This window comes from Pipra filicauda, unplaced genomic scaffold, assembly GCF_003945595.2.
Source record: "Pipra filicauda isolate LSUMZ 115617 unplaced genomic scaffold, ASM394559v2 scaffold242_size1167801_pilon, whole genome shotgun sequence".
In the NCBI taxonomy this organism is placed as follows: domain Eukaryota; kingdom Metazoa; phylum Chordata; class Aves; order Passeriformes; family Pipridae; genus Pipra; species Pipra filicauda.
The window spans coordinates 69,310-89,990 of NW_024104357.1; the positions used below are offsets into that span (position 1 = coordinate 69,310).

General features: G+C 40.1%; 1 protein-coding gene across 3 annotated transcripts in view; it reads right to left on the reverse strand.

Annotated features, from left to right (window-relative positions):
- Positions 1 to 9,646: 9,646 nt before the first annotated feature.
- TBL1XR1 (TBL1X receptor 1) overlaps positions 9,647 to 20,681 on the reverse strand; it is a 110,364-nt gene continuing 99,329 nt past the window's right edge. For all 3 annotated transcript variants that reach the window (XM_027724605.2, XM_027724606.2, XM_027724601.2), the window contains 4 exons: positions 18,274 to 18,401; positions 17,931 to 18,096; positions 17,001 to 17,102; positions 9,647 to 14,992 (listed from right to left, as the gene is read on the reverse strand). In XM_027724605.2, coding sequence (XP_027580406.1) covers positions 14,966 to 14,992; positions 17,001 to 17,102; positions 17,931 to 18,096; positions 18,274 to 18,401 — 423 coding nt within the window. In that variant the 3' untranslated portion in view covers positions 9,647 to 14,965. The remainder of the gene's footprint in view (positions 14,993 to 17,000; positions 17,103 to 17,930; positions 18,097 to 18,273; positions 18,402 to 20,681) is intronic.

Below are 20,681 nucleotides of genomic sequence, written 5' to 3' on the forward strand. Positions count from 1 at the left end.
TGTTCCAATCTCAGCCTCTGGTTCTCCCCCTACTTCTAATAAACTTGTCCCCAAGGACAAGGATATGAACAAGCCCCCTGGAGAATTCCATGGTTTTTTAGCATTATAGGCTTTGCTTGTTACTCTCATGACAACTTCACCACCAGTGGTACTGTGCCAGGACTGAGTTGGACCAGTACAGTCTTGGGGGGCCAGTGCTGATCTCCACTGTCCTCCCTTGCCCTAGGGACCAAATACTCACTATGAAAATTCAAAATAGGGGAACAAAACTGAGCCTTGTCAAAGCCTCTCATGAGAAATGGGAAGAATCCCATGCCAGGACGGCCTCTATCCTAGCATAGCTCTGTACTGGTGCCCTCACTGGTCTGCCACATGCCAGGTGGGTAGCCCAACCTCTGACTGGTGCATGTGCCAGCATAGCCTTGAATTCAAGGGTTGGGTTGCAATTTCCCACTGAAACAGCTCTATCTGGCTGAAAGGTTCAACAAAAGGCTTTGCAGAGAAAGATATTTTATCCAAAAGAATGTCTTGAGTTTAGTAACTCCCCTGACTTCGGTGGAAGAAGTCTCCTCTCTGAGCTGATGGTGATTTATCTGCTCTATTAAGTCTGATGACAAAGCGCCGGTGCTTTCAATGGGACCAGAAATTAGACTGTCTGTGAAAAGGCAGCGGATGGAGGTTTCACCTCAGTTGCTCTGATTTAAATGCAGAGAAGCTCTTGTGACTCCTTTTGTGCTATTTCAGCTCTGAAGGAACGGAATGGAGAGCAGAGCTGTGCCATAATTGCCTAGGCTGAAACCAGCAAATAGTTCAAGCAAAAATGTTTTATCAAAGAATTCCCAAGTATATTTGAGAAATTACTTATTCATTTCTCAAAAGTAACAAAAATTCTTTTCATTTAATGAAAACAAAACCAGCAAAAAACACCAAACCAAACCAAAAACCCCAACCATACAAAATCCTTTGCCACTTCTCATTTATATTAAGAATATGCTTACCTGTAAGTGTGTATCTTTTATTTCCACATTTCTGTCAAGGTACAATTCAGCCAACAATAAATACCAACGTCTTATTCCCTGTATTTAACAAATAAAATTCTGCGGTAATTTCACAATCAACAATGCCTGGTGTTAAGGATTCCATTATTAAATCTGATTGAATATGATTAAGTATGGCTCATGCTTTCCAAAATGGGTTGCATGATGGATTTAAATGAACTCATTAGTGGTTAATGCAGCAAAGCGCTTTCTAAATGCTAATGTTTGGCTGCCTTTGGCTCGTTAATTAATTTGAAGATTGTGTAATTATCGGAGCTTTCGATTAGCATACGTCTACTTCTTTTTATTCCCAAACGACAGTTGTTTGCGTGTAACTAATGGAAATTCAATTATATTTATAATAAAAATAGGACATCAAACTGCCCAAACAAGCACACTCTGCAGGGGAACAGCACCTTTTCCTTTAATGTCTCTTTTATTACTGTTATTTTTGAAAAGAACATGGGCTCAGCAGCTTTCTCTCAACAGAGAGAAGGGAGAGCAAAGTACATGGCTGTGCCAGATAATTACATACTCCTGAAGAGCTGTGCAAGAAGTGTGAGGTCTGAATAGGGCTTGAAAAGAAACAGGAGCAGAGGCTGGCTTGTTTCCTCTCTCTCTTCCCTCCCCCTCATATTTCTTTTTAATTTATTTATTTTGTACTTTGATTTTAGAGGCCAACAACCATGAAAATGGGGCCCAAACACCACAGACAGAACAGAAGAGCTGGTGTGTATGGAAGAACACGGCACAGACCCAGTTCCTGGTGGATGTGCACAGCCAGGGAGCCACAGGCTTTACTGCTGGCTGGGAAAGCAACACCTGTTAAACACACTCTGCTGGTATTTAGGGCAGAGAATGTACTGGCAGCTCTGCTTTAAATAACACCACAGCATGGAAATAAAGCAGAAATAGTCTCTTAAGCAGATATTAGGCACAATGGTGGGGCCACAAATTCAACAGAAACTGAGAACTGAACAAAACAAAAGGCCAGTCTGTAAGAGAGGGGTGGGTGATGAGATAAGAGTTGTGGACTCGGGAGAGATGCCATAGGGATAACTCATCCCCAAGTCTCCTGCAGCTGTAAGGCTCTTGGATGGAAGGAGAAAAAAGAGGCTTATCTCCTGCACACATTTTAAATCACAATGACTAAAAAATCAAGTCTCTGGATCATTTCTCCCATGCTATTTAAAGGCACATCTGATTTCTCTAATAAGTCCCACAGTTGTCTACTCAGCACACACTGAATTCACATCAGTCCTTATCACTTCTAACAGAAAATTTGTTTATCATCAATAGATTTTGTTTCCACTAAATATGGGATTCTCTGCTGTAGTTATCCAGGGCCATGCACAGTTGGAGTGGCAGCACAAGTGTAAAAGCCAGGAAAACAAACCTCGGGATTCATTATCATGCAAAACCCTGCCTGAAAGGAGCCCTTCTCTGCCAGCAGCTGTAAAGGCAGCAAGGCATTAACATATGGAATAATTAAACCCAATAAGTAACTACTATGTTTTCTAGTGAAACAAAACTTAATTTTCTCAAACAATCAACTTGTATCTCAAAAACATCCAATATGCATCACTTAGATAAATCCCCCAATGACTGGGTTTAATTTGCCATTAACCATGGATGTTAGTTCTATGCACTTTTATGTGGATATTTATTGTTTAAAATGAGCATCTAGGCAGAATAGATAGCATGTCATACCCTTCAAAACCTCAACACTCCCCCACATCTTCATTCAAGGGAAAAAGGCAAGGAAGGATTATGAAGTACAACCTGTTGGCTGGGATGAACCACTGCTGCTTCCCAAAACAGCACCCCTCATGGCTGGAGAGCCATGAGATAGTGTCAGAGATGAGCTGCTGCACTGAAATGTCATCTCTTAAGGCAGCTGGAAAACTGAATCACTGACTCAGCAGCTGACTGAAACCAGCAGAAAGAGGGACAGAATCAGGCCAGTGAAGAGTAACTGGTGAAGGATGGAAGGACAGGAACAAGCAGGAAAATCAACAGAGCTTTTGCCACAGCCTCTGGAGGGGAAGGCAGGGAGTGAGGCTGATAAAAAAGAGATGCAACAAAACCTGAAACATGCACTTCAACAATGGCATTTGCTCTAGGAAAAGCTGCAGTACAGTTTAGCAGGACAGCACCAAAAAACTACCAAAGCAGTGGATTTTCATGCAAAATTGCAACTGCTGCCTGAGGTCACACTGAATATCAATAATTAATATTTAAGGCCAAAGTCACAGAGATAGGGTTTTACCTTTTTTTGTATTAAAGTTGTAGCAAAGTTCCCACAGATTTGGCTGCTTAATTTCATGGAGCCAGCAGTCAGCCATCCTAGAAATATCTACAATACCAAGCGGGAAAACACCTTCCACCCTCCTGGGGAATGACATTTATGGGTGAGAAAGGTAAAATGTGGCATTGCTCAGACACCCCTCCCAGCTGCTGGTTAGGAGACTGCCTCTGATATTAATCATACTTTAAATCCTGCATTTAATGCTAATGGCTGTGGACCATGGCACAGGGAGACAGAACAGTGGGAAGAGGCAGCCCTCCTGCAAGACAAACTAATGCAAGGAAATGAGAGGAAGATCTGTAAGTGCACAGTAGCTGACTCCAACCTGTGCCTGTGGAAGTTTCCCTGTCGTTCTGCAAGGCTGACAGCCTGGTACTCTTCCTGAAATCCTAACTTTTCTCTCCTTCTTCCTGTACCACACCCCCCCCCCCAGACACACATGTGCCTGCTGCAACAGCAGACTTGACTTTGGAAGAGCACTCCATCCCCCCTTCAGCTGGAAGGACTGTAGTCCCGATGCATCAGCTCTTCTATCTGCCTTTTCATCTCCTTTTGTCCTGCACTTGAGGCATGCTCCAACATCTTCCCTTCTGCAGATAGGGAAGGCCTGCACACTATCATTTACTCAGCAGACTATGAATCTGACAGGCTAATCTTAACTTCTAAACAGCTGTGTTTATTTACTAAAGCAGTAAATTGTTTCCTCTAAAGCACAGAGGGGTTGGTTTGAACAAGCTTACATCGCTGCAATTTGGTGAGATTTGGTACTTGCACATGCCTTCTCTTGAAACTACACATTTTTCTATCACTGAAGTATCTGAATTATAGGCAATCTCAGGATCCAATCTTTGTTTTAATGACTCCTCCGGCTGCTGCTTTGTATAGAGGACAAGGCAGGCTGGAAGTACAGCAAATTGGCTTACAGGAAATGGGAAATAATAACACCACTTATGTTCTGAATCTGACTGACTACACTTGCTCCCTTTCCAAGACAGTTTTCTGTTATCTATTTGTACTTTATTTCAGATTACACAAGCAATTGCAAAGCCACACTGCCCTTTTATCCTGTCTCCACATTTACACACACTGGACACTGGGTAGGTGCGTGCGAGCAGCATCGCTCTGGGTCAGAAGAGGTGTCAGGATACCTCGATGAGTCACTCACCCACACCCTGAAACTTAGACCCCAGCTCTATTAGTCTAGATCAAGTTCTTTTTTGTGTTTCTGGAAACAGCCTTCAATACAACATGAGTCTTGCTGGGATACCCCGCAGCAGCTCCTGAGCTTCCATTGGATGTTCCTGCTCTCAGCCCCAGAATTACAACTGCTTAGAAGCCCATACAAAGCACAACTCCTACCCTAACACTGGGGAAAGGAAAATAAAATCTTGCAGTTGACCATGAACTAAGTATAGCACTGCTGCTGCCATCCCAGCTGGAGTAGCAAAGTTTCAAAAAACCACTGTTTTTGGAAAACAGTGAAGATACATAAATCTAATGGGAAAATAACACATCCTTCCTGCTCAGCAGCAGTGATAATTTCTTAATATTAATGAACATATAGCATGATATATGATCCCATGCTAATAAAACTTCTTCTTCTAGCATCCATTTCTCCTTGGGGATACAGAAGCAGCTGAGAATACAGCACACACCTACCCTCTCTACCACCACTGGGACTGTTGGATCCTTAAAACTCTCTCAAATAAGGCTGAAAAAGAAGATGCATTTTCTTCTTACTCCCCACAGAAGCAGCAGCCCCAGTTGAGAAGCGACCTCTAGTTAGTTTGCAGATGTTTGGGGTTTTCCAGTTCTAAAATGTGGTATGTGTTTAAAGCTTTGTATTCACAATACATTTGGTTATTACTGAATCCTTGTGACTTTGGTCTGTTTAAAAGAAGCTCTTCATAAGACAAAACAGCTGTGTGGTCAGAAACCAGGAATATGTAGGTCTCCATGAGACAGAAGCAGCCTTGACTGAAATATATTTTTATCATATTAAAAAACATTTACTGCCTGAAAGCATGTTTAATATAAAGCAGCAAAGATTTTTTTCTCTCTTCCTTGGTACTCTTACCAAGTATATTAACATATCACTGAAGCATTTATGAATTCACTTTTCTGTTATCTGCAGGCCCCACTTCCCAGGGGCCCTTCTCCATTCTCACTGTTTCTGGAACATTTCTGTAACAGTGCTCGTCTGGGAGCACAGTCCCAGGTGGAAGCCATGGGGAGATACAACCCTCAGCCTGGTCCTCCGTCCTATTTTGGGGGAAATTTTCATTTTAATTCCTAGTTTTGCCACAGGCCTGTCTGGCAGCTTTGGACAAAACCCTGTCAGTACCTGAAAACCAGGAAGGTGGAACAACACAAACAAAGGTTGCAGATGATAAAAAAGCTGTTTATGTAAAACTTCCAGGAACAAGGGGGTCCCACCCTTGCTGGGACATCAGCAATGCAAACCTACAAATTTTTGAGCCACTGTTCGTACTTATTACAGCAGAACTTCAAAACCAAAAGCCTTATTTTGCTTTCAGTTCCTTCCTGCCTCGTTTCAGAGACCGTATTTCTTATAAACAAGATTCTTATTTCAGTATTCATTAGACTGTTTGTCAGAGAGAGCAGCTGGTGTTGATGAATTGATTAAAGACTCACTGAGGACGGTTCAGCTTAAAGAAGAAAAGACACAACAGAAGATTTCAAATATATAAAAAGCTGCTGTGAACAATAAACAGCTTTTTCTTTCCCCCAAATTCCGGGTGCTCAAAACCCCAAGTTTTTAATTGCAGCAAAGAAGACTCAGATGAGAGACGAAAGTGCTTTACCATTAAGGGCATTGCAGTATTGGCAGCTGTTTGTCAGCAACAGGCACGAGCAGCTGCCTGACTGCCGAGGGCTCTTCCACACCTACAGCTGCAAACACGTCCCCTCACCTTCCTGAATACTTGATGACCCCCATTAATTTCAAACAGAACCTCCAAAGGCAAAAGTATTCCATGTGATCCTGCTTATTTACAAGTCCTCTGGAATAAAATGGCTGGAGAGCTGGAGAGACAAAACTCTTGGAATTCCTATATCCACGTGTGTAAAAAGTGATCAAGCTACAAACAACACAAAGTCACACAATGCGCAAATTTCAAACTAACAGAGCACTATGGGCACAGATTTCTTATTATGTCATTTCTTGTCCAATTCAGAGGCACAACTTACCCGCAATGAGAAGAGCATCTGATGGAAACACTGAGTTGATTTATCCACCCAGCCAAGCAAACAGTAATAAGCCAGGAGATAAATAAATAAATGGCTCAATAAGTATTTCACACTTGAATGCTCAAGATAAGAAATCATATACCTAAAGCCCAAGCTTGGAAGTTACCCCCTGTCCAGGCAACAGCAACAAATTACACCTCTATACAGCTGACATTTCCAAGGGGTACTGGAGATTTCCCTGCTTGAACAACACACAGGGCAAAGTTATAATTTGTTCTCTATGAAAACTACATTGAATGAATTCTTATGGAATTAGCTGCAGGAACTGAATGGAAATAAATAGAATAATAGAATATTTAATTCAGCACACGCAGCAAGTTTTACTGATTTGAGCATGAGAGGGTAAACAACACAATTGCAACAAACCACACAAACTCCTACTTCTCTGTCTTGGGAATTGGCTCCTGGCTTCAAATTACTCACTGCTAGAAAATAGTTTGTCCCCATCCACCTAATCAGCACCTGACTTTGCTGCAGTGCTCAAGCAAACTGAAGATAAATGGGATGAGGCAATAGAAAGGGAAAGAACTGCAAAACTTTCAAATAACTATTCAAGAAGTAAACCATAGATCAGTAATTGCAATTCTTCACTGTTTTCCTGAGGTGGGAATTTGCTACCTTAAAAATTATTCACTTAAAAGAAATTACGAGATATATATCAAAATTTACTCTGGCTCCCAAGTATTAGGAATGCAAGGTCATTGTATCATAAAAAATGGTCTTATTCCAAATTTACAAAGCATAGAGCCCCAGTGCAGCTCAAACATAACAGCCAGCATTGTGCTCCAATGGCTTCTGTACCTGCAAACAATGCAGCAGCACAACTGTGTGAGCAAGAAAGGGATTGTAGAGACCCAATACAGCTTTGGAGAGCCAACAGCTGTGTTCAGATGACTGACATCCCACCTATGTCCCTCTGCCTGGCATTCCTCAAAGGCAGACCCTACACCTTCAGATGTTCTTGTCAGCAGATGTCTGAAGCAAGAACAAAGGTGGAAATTAAATGGAGCCTGCAGGTTTCATGGTTTCCATCAAGGCTGAGACAACACGCAAAGAGCAAATGATGCCTTAAGTTTGTTGTATGAGTACTTCAACATAGTGGAATGGGAAACATGATATTTAACAGATGGATTTTTTGATATGTCAGAAAAAAAAAAAAAATCCTTCATCCACCAACATTTCCCTTCAGAAGTGCTGCCCTAGGTCTGCTTCCACTGAAGCAGTAATTGGGAATTCCCCCTCAGTGTTACTGTGAGCAGGGGCCTTTGATTCTCTAATTGGGAAGGCAGGACACTCAGTCTAAGCTGTCACCAGTCCAGTGAAGTCTTGAAATGTCCAAGAACATATAACTCAGAAAGCTCAAAATACAGCATTCTCAAGGTTAAAAACAGGGTTCTTAGCATCTAGAAAAAGTCAGAAAATCTCTGTGGAAACAAGAAAATAGTCTGCTGAAAGTAATCAACTTCTCTTGAGATTTCTTGACATCTTTTTGAGCCCAAGATCTTGCCTTGATATCTGAAGAATTAATCTAGAAGCTGAACATTTTCATATTACATCTATTAAGAAAACCTGTGTCTTCATTAATCCTTCAAACAATCCTTTATGGCACCAATTTTCACCTAGTCAGAGAAACAGAAAAGCCTCTGCACTGCAGAACTCCTGGGTCAGCTTTCCTTAAGGACAAACTGTACTAACTGGGGCATCATCATTCTCTATAGAATCATCGATAAATTCCTCCTAAATTATTATTCCATTACAGCTGCCCTGTGCTGACATCAGCAAACCAAAGATATTGCTTAGACTTCCATTAAATCATTTCCCTACAAGGCAGGGAACGTGGACTTTATGAATACCCAAGATCACAAGTTCCTACAGAAGAACCAGACTGTTACAGCATGAGGGTAAATAAACTCCAAAGGGAAGCAATGGCATAAGGCATCTACCTGAAATACTGTCTCCTCCTCACAGGATGGATCTGGGCACCACTACGACCCAAACACAACATATATGTAACACACCACCACCCCCTGGTTCCTGCATCTCGGGGTGGCTGCTCTCACAGGGAGGATTTGCACTAATGAAATCTCAACACACACAAACCCTCTGTCTCGTGACATTAGTCAGTACAGACTGTCTTGGAAACATGAAATTGCTTCAGTATTTCTCTCTCAAAATCCATGAGATGACAGAGGAATCCTGCAGCGCTCTCAGACTCCAGGTGAAGGGAATCCAAGACTGGTTTTACTCTTGTAAAACAGTGCACCTCCTCTGTTTTCAATCCGTTACAGACACTTTACGACAGCAAGTTTAAAAAGATTAAAATCAATTGATTTTGATAACGTTACTGAGAAAACTATTACTTCTTGAACATAGAGCAAATCAGTAATGTACACGAAAAAGCAGAAACTTCACCACAAAGTTCTAGAGACATTGAAAATAAACTGAATTCCCTCACTTGGACCATGACTGGACCCACAATTCTAAAGGAATTAAACCATCATTATGTATAGATGGATCTGTGTTATTTCTAAATGTGCAAATCTAAATGGCTTCATGTATCTGAAATACGGTAACACAAACAATGTCCCTCTGCACAACCAAACTGAATTGCTCCATACCAACAGATCTCTCCAACATGAGATTCCTTTACCATACAGGAGCTGCTCCTCCGAAGTCTTCCACACAGCTGGGGTGCAGATGCAAGCACCCCTGGACTCAGTTTCTCTTCCACAAGTGCAGGGACAAAGAGAAGATGAAGCACATAAAACACACATGAGAGAAACCAGTTCCTCTAAATCAAACAGGTGGAAGTGGTAGCAGAGGATGGGTCACCATCAGAGGATCTACTGTGTGTTCCCAAAGATCATGCAGCCACACAATGCACTGCCTCTTGCTGCTGTTTACATCTTGTCTTACGTAAAAATGTGCCAAACTAAATATTAAAACCAGTGTTTCAGTCTTTCACTTCCCCAGCCTAATCATCTTCCATCCCAAGTATTTAAAATTACTGGTATATAACATTCAGCCAAGGTAATATCAAAATATATTTTATTCTGGACCTCTTTCAATTCTGATTCAAATTACAGTTGTCAAAGCAATACAATGCAAAGGGAAACTGCAACAGAAAATGTGCCTAGAAGGGATATAAGGGCCTTGGGGACAAATCATTGTGATGTAGAACCAAAATACATCATAAAGTGTAATTAACATGGTCCAGGACAGTATAGAACATCTATATCAGTCTTCTTTAGACAATAATCATGAAAACTGAACAATAAAAGTCCTTTAAACAAGTACAAAAAACTGTCATGGGCTGGTTTACACTTTTACAACAGTTGTAATTTAACTGGATAACTGAAGAAATGATGCAGACATTTTAATCCAGTGCTATAGGTAGGCTCACAGAATTAGACCCAAAGGATTTGTAACTCCAAATGAAACCATTACAACTACAATGTCAATGTCAGGAGAGAGAGAAAATTACTTCTGTATTCTAGAATTACTGTTCTGCACACTGCAGTCTGTTGAGGACAAGATTGCAAAGTACACTGGACTAGCAACAACATGCAGACTGTTTTCTTGTATTTATCCACAAATGTCAAAAAACATTATGAAGTAAAAATGAATGATTATTTAAAAAAAAACAAAACAAAAACAAAAACATGCCTCAAGTTATTGTCAAGCTTCAAACTTAAAGGCAGAGAAAGCGAATTATGTACTCAAAACTACTGATCTGAAGCACTATTAACACTAAATCTGCGATCCGCTCGTAACGGCAGATTTTCCTGGTTCATCTGCCTCCCACCAGACTGACAGTGAAGACAGTCACACTTTCACAGATCGTGGTATTTCAGAGCTTTCTCTAGAGGGAGAAGTGAGGACTGCTCCATGGCTTTCTCCCTAGGGAAAATGTCAGGGATCTTGATGGAGATTTACTGCTGTCTCCCGAAGCCATATTTACTTCTAACATGCCACAATGTTGCTTCTGCTTTCTTCAAGACGTCTGGAGAGATCCCCCCGGGGAACAGCTCTAGAGGGCTTTTTGAAGGGAGAAGCTATCAGGCTTTTCAGCCAAAAAGGAACACTGGGCTTAAATCCAGCTCTGGCAAAACCCCACGGAGGCCGAGGGGACCCTCGGTTCGAGGGGGATGTGGCTCGTTTTACCTACACGCAACGCTGGGCGGTTCAACACGACCCCAACGCCTCCAACGCTCGCTCTGGCCAAGGTTTTTCTCATGAAGTGAAAGACAATGGGATTTCTGGTTAGGCAAAGATTGGAAAAACCGGGTCCCAAGGCTCCTCTTTGCTAAACGGACAAAAACAGACAACCTTTTATTTACAGGCTGGAACCCCCAGTTTGCAATCGCAATGAAACCCCTTCCCTTCAGTGGAACCAAACACATCAGCTGCTGAGGCTGCTCCGAAGGCAAACTGGCACGACCGCCCTATGCCAACCACTATTCTTCCTAAACACAAAAAACATTTCAAAGGTACAAAGTCCCATCAAACACCCTAGCATGAGGTAAGCAGTGTAAGGAAAAAGGAGTGCTTTTTAAAAATGAAAATCAATTAAAATTGGTAGAAATCTTTGGCCTTTCTCTCAAGATGCATTAAAGTGTCACGAAATCAAGAAACATGCTTCGAAATGCCATGTCATTCTGACTCTGGTAACTACTACCTCCCCTCCACCCAACCCAGAAAAAGAGGCACTTTTAGTGTTTCATATAAGATTTCCAATCATCTAGTAGACACGGTAAATAACCCTGCACAATGGTAGTCCCAGAATAAACTCAGTTTATCAACATTACAAAGAGTCTAAAAAAGCTTTTATGAGGACCTAGATATTCTCTTAACTACACTAAGAAGTCCACTGGTTGGGAATCTTTACATCAATTTAAAAATGCAGAAAAAGTTAAAGTAAAAATAGGAAAAGAGGAACTCTACAGAAACCTGGATCTGATCATGCAGAAATGAGAAACGGGATTCTCAGATTGACGCGTAGAAAGACAGTGAACTCGACAGCAGTTCATTTCTTATCCCATCATTAATTCTGAGCCCAGTTTTTCCCCTTCCTTTTATCCTCTATTTGGATACTTTCCCATTATTGTGTTGAACTGGAAAAAATAGGAATGACTCCATCTGTAAGACTAAGCATGTGCGTACATGCCGCACAAAGTCAGGGTCTTGCTGCCACTTGGCATCCTCAATTTAAAGGAACAATTTGGATGGTCCACCTCACTACTGAATATGAGGCCTTTGTGCTATAAAAGATAGTAATTCATGTCGTAGTTCTCTCTTTTTTTGTTGCCTTTTTTGGTTCATGTGATCACAGAACCCAGCACACCTTGCACACGTGCGGTGACCGGCGTATGGAGCGCGAGGCGAGAGGCGGCAGGAGCAGGAGCAGCACTGTGGCATGGCAGGACAACAACAACAAACAGCTACGGATCCTTCCCTACTGGAAACTGGCCTCATTCCAGGCAGTGGGACACTGCTGACCCACACCAGGCTGGGGGCTCAGCCCGCACATCCAGAGCGCTCCAGCCAACGGATCTGACGTTCCTGCTGGGCTGTGCCTTGAGCCCCTGGCAACCCTGGCCTGGTGACACTGGAGCTCTGGTTTTTATCTATTTCTGAGTGTGTGACGCTATGCTTAAGCAACTAGAATTACAACCAAAACAGCTGATGATTGAGAAAGAGGAAAATGGCAATACCCTAAAACATGGCTGTGTGATTTTGCAGCTATGTCACAGAATTCCACCACAATTGTTTAGATTGGCTGAAAGAATCGTCCCAGTAACTTTTATGAAAATGAATAAACTGTCCATATTAAAATACAAAAGTACTATCAAGAATCACTTCTGACTTTCAGATTTAAATTCAGTGCAATTGACAAATGCATTGCTAAACGAAAAATGCAGCTTAAACATACTCAAAACATTTGTGTCTATTCCTGGGAGCACAGTTTAAAATTATTGCACAGAATTTTTTTTTATTTTTATTTTTTTTTCATTAAATGACAGAGGTCAGCCACAGTCATGGACCTCCAGCAATAAAAGCAATATTTCAAGTGCCAGACACTCAATATATTAGGTTTCCTACATATTGTAACTCACAGGGTAATTGCTCTAAACATTTGCAATATGCTCCAAAACCCTAAAAATAGCTGGCACCGAACCACCGCAGATAACTGTCTTTATGGATATGACTTTGTGTTGGTTTTAAACGCTGTGTATGACAGTAGCATAATCCTGGGGTATATATAAAGAATGTACTGTTGACTTGTCTTTACCACTGGCAAATTGCTACCCTACCTTAGCCAAACTCAGACTTGCTTCAAGTCGTGTTTATTTCATGGAAATAGCAGAAATCGATGCCTAAAGAACAATGGTTAAAATGTCAAAGCTGCATTATCTCAATTAAATGAATTTATACCTAACTCGGAGAGGGGGAAAACCCCCGAAATTAATAAAAAAATAGGTTAGAGACTAACAATCATAAGCCACAAAATTCATTGTGATTGAAATAGTGTTATAAAACTGATAACTTTGCAAAGCTCTGTAATATAAACCATTCCTTAAGTAAAATGTCTGTGACATAAATTTGACAACCTCTCTTTTTATAAATTTACACTCTTGGAATCTTATGCAAGACATGATGCAACCTTTTTGACTACACATACGCGTAAACACAACCTCATGCTATCATTTACAAATAAAATCACTATCAATATACTTTTAATCACATGAGCAGAAAAAGGTTTGCCATATACATCTGTCATTGTAAGAAAAATACTTGATATTGTAAACAGAGTAAAAGACACTATATAGTAGTGATTATTAAAAAAATAGCAGCTTACATCTACCCTATATTTGGAAAAAAATGTAGTCACAAGATACAATGAACTGCAGGACTGGAGCAGCAGGGCAATTAGTGCAAGTATTCATCTTTTAAATAAGCTGAATCACTGCTATTAAAATAAACTTGAAGCAAGTCCTCTGTTTCAGATTTTTTTTCAATCTAAGGTAGTAAACATTTTGCCTCTTAATGGCAGTGTTATCAAATATATGCCAAAGATTTTATTTTTAATAAAGAAAAATTACATGAAATACTTTTAATACTGGAGTTTGGTTACAGTTATACATCTAAGCTCCTACAAATAATGATGGGCAACTCTTAAAGAAGCTGTGGCATGAACCCTTGTCCAGAAAGATCTTAACCTCTTAAACAAAATCCCCCAGCTATACTTTGCTCCTTTTCACAATAGTGCACAATTTAACCATATTTTAGCTATGGTCTTAAAGCAACAGAAGATGCACTTTTTTTCCTCTTTTTTTGTCTTCTTTTTTTACTTTTTTTTTTCTTTTTTTTTGCATCCCTGTATTTTTTTCCTGCGTTTTTATGCCCTTCTGGTCTTAAGATTGGCAGAATTATGTCCCAAATAAGAAACTACTGCATTTCAGCCATGTCACCAGAAAAATCAAACATAACCTTATACCCATTACTGTCATACTTCGTAGATGAGCAGGACGTGAAATACCACGTCTTGAAGAAGGATGGTTTTTTTTTCTTCTCTCTTCATAATCCCTTTTCCACCCTCCCTCTGTTCACAAAATTGCGCTCTGGGAGCCACAAAATGTACCAAACATTATCAGGTTCAAACTACCTCTTCGAAGAACGCATCAAAACACGTTTCAAAGAAACGCACTTTTTTTTTCCAAGGTGAAAAAAACATAAACAAGAAACTAATTCACTCCCTTACTTCATGCATCCGTAAACTTAACCAAAACAAAACAGAAAACCCAATGTTTAAAAGCAAAGAAAAAAACCTACTGCTGCAGATTTCTGTAAGTCCATTTTCTCTGTACACACAAAACTGTTCAACTACTGAGAAGGAAAACAAAAATACCCCACAATCCGTGTGAGAATGGATTTAATGGGGGAAGGGGTAATGAAGGCTGCCATTAGTATCTTCTGAATTTGGTATGTATATGGGTCTGCTCTTGTATATGGTATATTTCTCTCTCTCTCTCGCTCTCTCTTCTGTTTTTCATATCCAAAACCTTTAAATGTTATTTTGGGGCACAGCAGATTCCAGCACTTGGTGAACAGGATTCACAAGCTGTGACAAAACTCTGTCATCCTCTTCAGGGTGTAATTTTTTTTTTTTTTTTTTCTTTTTTTTTTTTTTTTTTTTTTTATATATACAGTATATGTATATATTTCTTTTACATTTGGCTGTAGTGGACTGGCCATGGTTCGATTGGGACTATAGCAGTACATGGGTCAGGGACAGTCATTTTGGCTATGTACACATTCATAGTCGGTCCATGGCTTCCAACTAGTAGCGCTATTTCCGTAGGTCTAATACACAAACCTGCAAGAGAAAGAGATAAAAGGTACAGAAACTGCACAATATTACATGTATTTACAATTCTGCATAAAGTATTCGAGCAAAACTTAGGACACAGGCTGTGTGAGCTTAACCTTGTATCTGTTAAAAATAGATTAGGGAGAAAAACGACCAGCCAGCCCCAGGTGCTGAGGGCACTGCTGCCTAGGGAATTACTATCAGAACAGTAACAATGGCTTATGTAAGCTGTTTGCCTGTTATTTAATACTATGAGGCTGAGAACTTACTTGAATCATAAACTCATAAAATGCCTGGGTTGGAAAAGACCTCAAAGATCATCTCGTTCCAACCCCCCCTGCCATGGGCAGGGACACCTTCCACTAGACCAGACTGCTGAAAGCCCCATCCAACCTGGCCTTGAACACTTTCAGGAATGGGGCAGCCACAACTTCTCTGGGCAACCTGTGCCAGGGCCTCACCACCATCACAGTAAAGACTTTTTTCCTAATATCTAACCTAAACCTGTCCTCTTTCAGTTTGAAGCCATTCCCCCTCATCCTGTCACTAAATTCTCTTGTAATCTAGATTATAAAAATACAGTAAAATGAACTCAAAAATCTGTGGGCTGGGCAAATAGTAGAATTGATCAGAATAATTCTGAAAAAAACAGTGACAGTATACAAATTCCAGTTTTAGTCTTCTAAAAATCTTCCCTAAGTAGTGCTTCTATGTGTGTCAGATATAGAAACCTATTAGTAAAATATAAACATCTACAAGGTACTACCAGCTGTAAGTACAGAGTGGATGAGAAGGGCTTTCAATAGCAAACAATAAAACAAAGTAAACCCAAAATTTTTAAAAAAACAGAAACTAAGTGAAAACAAATCTATTGTCAATACAATCAGCCTCTTGGGCCAAATTAACTGGAGGACTGGAAAGGTTACACAGTATGTATAAAAAAGGGTCATCTAGGGGGAATGATAATTAATTTCTACTCAGGATATGCCTTGAGCTTTTGTGCTTTTATGATATTGCCTACACTTACAAGACTAAAATGATATGAAAGACCAATCAAAAATAATTCTCTAGAATTTTGGTTTCTTAAAAGCCAAAACTTCTATTTTCTGTTCTGAACTCTTAACAAGATAACCTTACTTAACAGCACAGAGCATGCAGGAGGGAGAATGCTTTGCTACCTCTGTTAAGATACTACCTGAGACTCTGGACTACTAAACTGCCAGGATTGCTTTTGCTGACTTTGGTAAAGGAAGCTACAGCACTTCAAAACACAATTCTTTTATCACCCTTATTTTCTTTTAATTTTGCTTTTCCTGAGGCTCTCTTCTCCATGCTTTGAAAACCATGGTGAGAGAGAGGCAAGCAAAAAACCCCTGTATTGTGCTCATTATGAAGACCTCCACGTTCACAATTTCACTGCAGTGCTCTGCAGGGCAGTGTCAGAGCAGCCAGGAGGTGATGCTCCAATACCCCACTGGGAGATGATGGTGGGGGCATTCATGATTAGTTAAATGTATGATTTTATTCCCTCCTTTTTTCTAAGCACAGTAAGCAGAACATTATTTACATACAGCTCCTGACATTTTTAGGAACATTTTAATTACAAGAATTCAGAAATTTATACTTTGTTTTGCTGCTGAATGCAAGGCAGAGGGTATGTCTTTTCCATCATGCATTATAATATCACCTACACTGAACATTTTCACTTGAAAAGGGCAAAGAGGTGAAAGTGAACTTGTTTCCAGACTGGACGTACTTCCATAGTAAGCCCAGTAGGAATAGAAAATATAAATTGGTGACATCTCCACCTTCTGAAGTTTTTGGAGGGCTTAGAACAGTGATGCATTGAACTGGAATAAAGACATTTTCCTTACAGCACCGTTACAGGTGAAAACCTACAGGTGAGCTGGCTGTATTCAACCTTCAGCTAGAGAAGGAAATTCTGTTTCTGTGTCAAAAGATTTTCAGAAGATGCTTGTTATTAGAATGTGAGGCCAAGTCAAGCAGCACTTACTGAACCATCTGAAGCACTTGCTCCAACTTTGTCTCCTGCTGCATTCCAGCAAACCTCGAAAATCCCTCCTGTTCCCCGATAACTGTGAACTAGGGCACCTGTCTAAAAAGGGACAAAACAGGTAATTAATACAACAAAATTGAAGTGAACAAGTACAATTTGTACATGTAAAAATTCCCCACTGCTTTTAAAAGCTGAAATTCTCAGAAGAAAATGGTCCAGGTGAGACTTCTGGTCAGTCTCAGCACTGTGTTAAAGAATGTGATGAAATTATTGCATCCTGAGCTCTTGTGTTAGACAGGGAAAACTGGGGATAGTCACAACTACTTCCAATTACTAAAATGAGCCTTTTGAAAATTAATACCTAATTCCAAGTAGCCAGAGATTGCATCATGTCTGACAACAAGGTCCTTAAACTTTCAATCATAATAAACCTGTTTATTTTTGCCAGAAATACCAAACAAATAATAGTGTCCTATTTTACAAAGGTATGTAGAAACGTTTTGTCGTCATCTTCTCTTGCTTTACATTCTCTTGTTTCTCAGTGAAATTCAGTGAAACAGCTAATCAGATTAGTGTTAGTGTACAGCCAGTCATTTTTCACAAGAAACCTGTTTTATCAGGAGTTGAAAGTTCAGAGTTAAAGACAGTATTTGGATGCAACGTGTTATTGGAGACATTTCGCTGAGTGTTTTTTTGTTGGTCATTTTTTGGTTGGGTCTTTTTGGTTTGTTTGTAGGGGTTTTTCTGCTAAGTAAAGACAATATAATTATTACTTCACCATAGGCAAGCACTCAGGTGAGAGGTTAAATGTACATCCATGAACAGAAGTAATGTTAGAACAAACATGATAGAGCAACAAAGGTTGGAAAGGTGCTGATGGAAAAGACCAAAACAAAGTTCCCAACAGACAGAAGAGTATTAAAATACCTGTGTATTCCAGATGTGTACACATTTATCAAAGGAGCCACTGGCCAGATACCTGCCATCAGGACTGAAAGCTACACTGTACACAGGTTCTTGATGTTTTGTCAGAGTATGAATACAAATTCCTCTGTCTACATCCCATAACCTAACAGTAGAGTCAAAGGATGCACTGTCAAGGAAAAAGACAAGAGATGAATTGTATCTCAATTCAACATATTTTTGTTACTAATACAAACAGAATATGACAAAGTATCCTACATGTTTCAAAACATTCAGTGAACCTACATTTATAGAGTCAAGTAAAAATAACGTTTAACTAGCATTTTAAACCAGGATTAAATAGTACCTTGCTAACATAAGATTGGCATTTGGATTATTTGTTCCTGGTCCTGTAGGACTCCATTTGATAGTATAAATTTCTTTGTTGTGTGCTTGTAAATCATGGACACAACTGTCTTGTTTCATACTCCAGATCTATGATATAAAGGGAAGAAAACACAAAGATATTTAGCACAATATTATACTAAAACACATTTTACATCTTTATCACTTGCAGGCTGATTGCTACCTTTTAAGCCACTCAAAACATTTGCTATGACTGCTGGGTTCCTAGAGTGATTATGCCAAGTATTATTCCAGGACATTCCAGTCTTTGGGTTTTAAGTCCCCCAGTGAGTTTAATGAGTAATAAAGGTGCTGTCTATAGAAACCAGTCTGCCTGAGTTAACTGCAAACCCTTGAAAAGTGCAGGGATGAGAACAGATGCTGAAATGAGAAGAGCAATATGTATATGTTCATGTCTGAGCTGACAAAACATCACAGTCCTATTTTTAAATGAACTTCTTGCTACACAGACTCAGCGAAATAAAGGGATAGTAGAGAAATTTTCTGCTTTCTTACAAATCCATAGACACATACTGCAAAAACTATTATGGCATTTTCCTGGTTTATTAGGATTTGCATTGCCAGGTGTGTGTTCAGTATTCCACACAGGTCATTAGGACTCCAACTCCTTTATGATCACATTCAACAAACAAAATAACTTTATTCTATAAAGAGTTTACACTGCCACTACAGAAGGGATTTTGCAGGGCTTTTATACCTTTTCCTAAATCTGAAACTTGATATGGCAGTTAGCCATCTGAATGCTTTTTTTAATGATATCTGTTTCAGTAGTGCTTTTAGCTCATCATTTGTTAGAAAAAGTTAAAGAAGCATGCTCAGGCCCAACTGTATTTAAGATGCAATTGAGGTGCATGCTTAAATAAATGATGCTTTTCAGAACTGCTGCTTCACTGAAGAGGAAATTGATTTTCAATGTGCAGACAGAATTGAAATTGTATTTCCACTTTAAATTGATGAGATCAAAATCTAGCTTCTCTTCCCAAAACTAGTATAGATGAAAAGAGTCCATATCAGCTGCCCTACGGAACATCGAGTTGTCATCACAAGAGACAAAACTAAGTAGATAAATCACTAGGCACCTTACATGTGCTTCAAAACCTGACATTTATTCCTTCTGCCATTCAAAAGTAAGTGATCCATAAGTGATTAGTGATGTGTAGACTTATCCTCAAGCACTTGGTCTTTGAACTAATCCTGAACAAAACAATAACACTCATTCCAGCCTGGGCTGAATTCAAAACAGCAACCAAGAAGTTAATTGCCTGCGTTGCCTGAGCCCACAAACGCTGACATGTTCCCAGTTGTCACCTCTACTCACTGAGAGGCAGCAGCAACAGCTTGAGCTCTAGATTGGAATTCATCACACTGGAGTTTCAGCTGTTTAAGTATTAAATACCCAGCTTAAACTGGCTACTTTGACTCCATCCACTGCCAATGGAGAACAACTGATGCTCTCGGGGGTTTAACTCATCACACTTGACTTAAGACACAACTTAGGAAAGGATGAATTGCTCTTCAGCAGTGCTGGATGCTGCTGACTGAAGATGTCTAGACATCTAGCTTTAGACAGGAGGCTTAATGCTTAAATGTTTATATTTAGATAAGGTGATTTCCATTGCCAGAGGCTGACGGTGTGCCAGCAGGAGGGATATGTGGCTACTCATTCAGCTATTCCCTGTTCCTGATTAAACAACATGAGCTGGACAGAATTAACTGTCCCAAGGGCTGTAGCAGGACAGCACTGTCAGTGCAAAAAGTGTGTCCTGAAACCCTACTAAACACAGGGCTAAAGCACCCACTGAATGTAAAGCAGTATGGGAGTAATGGAAAGCATCTGTGCCATGGAAGCAGCACAGGCCTGTCAGACCTCATTTATTCAAGTGCGTGTAACCTGGAGGCATTTTTGAAGGGATCTCTAGGGTGCCCTGAACTCATATGTGTAAGTTACAGTGTCCTCTGCACTCAAAGGTTTGCCCCAGTTCTACAGGAAAGCAGGTTGCTATGAATTATAGAATGACTCCTGATGAATTGGAAAAACCAAGGAGTGCACACAGCCTCTGAAGAAACAATATGCCAAAGATTTTGACTAGAAAGAAGGAGAAAACAGGGCAAAACCAGGAAAGGAGCAAGTCACCCATTCTTGTATGTGCTACATGACATGCATTCCAGCTTTTTCTTTTAACCAAAAGCAACCATCAAGCGTGACAGCTTAATGATTAATGACCTGATTCTGTAAACAGCTAAAAGCACCTAATAAATCATGCTCAGAGTCTCAGGGTGGCAAGCCTGTAACAAGTTCTCTGGACCAAAGCTTGGCTTTGATTAACATGGATTTCTAGGATTGCCTGA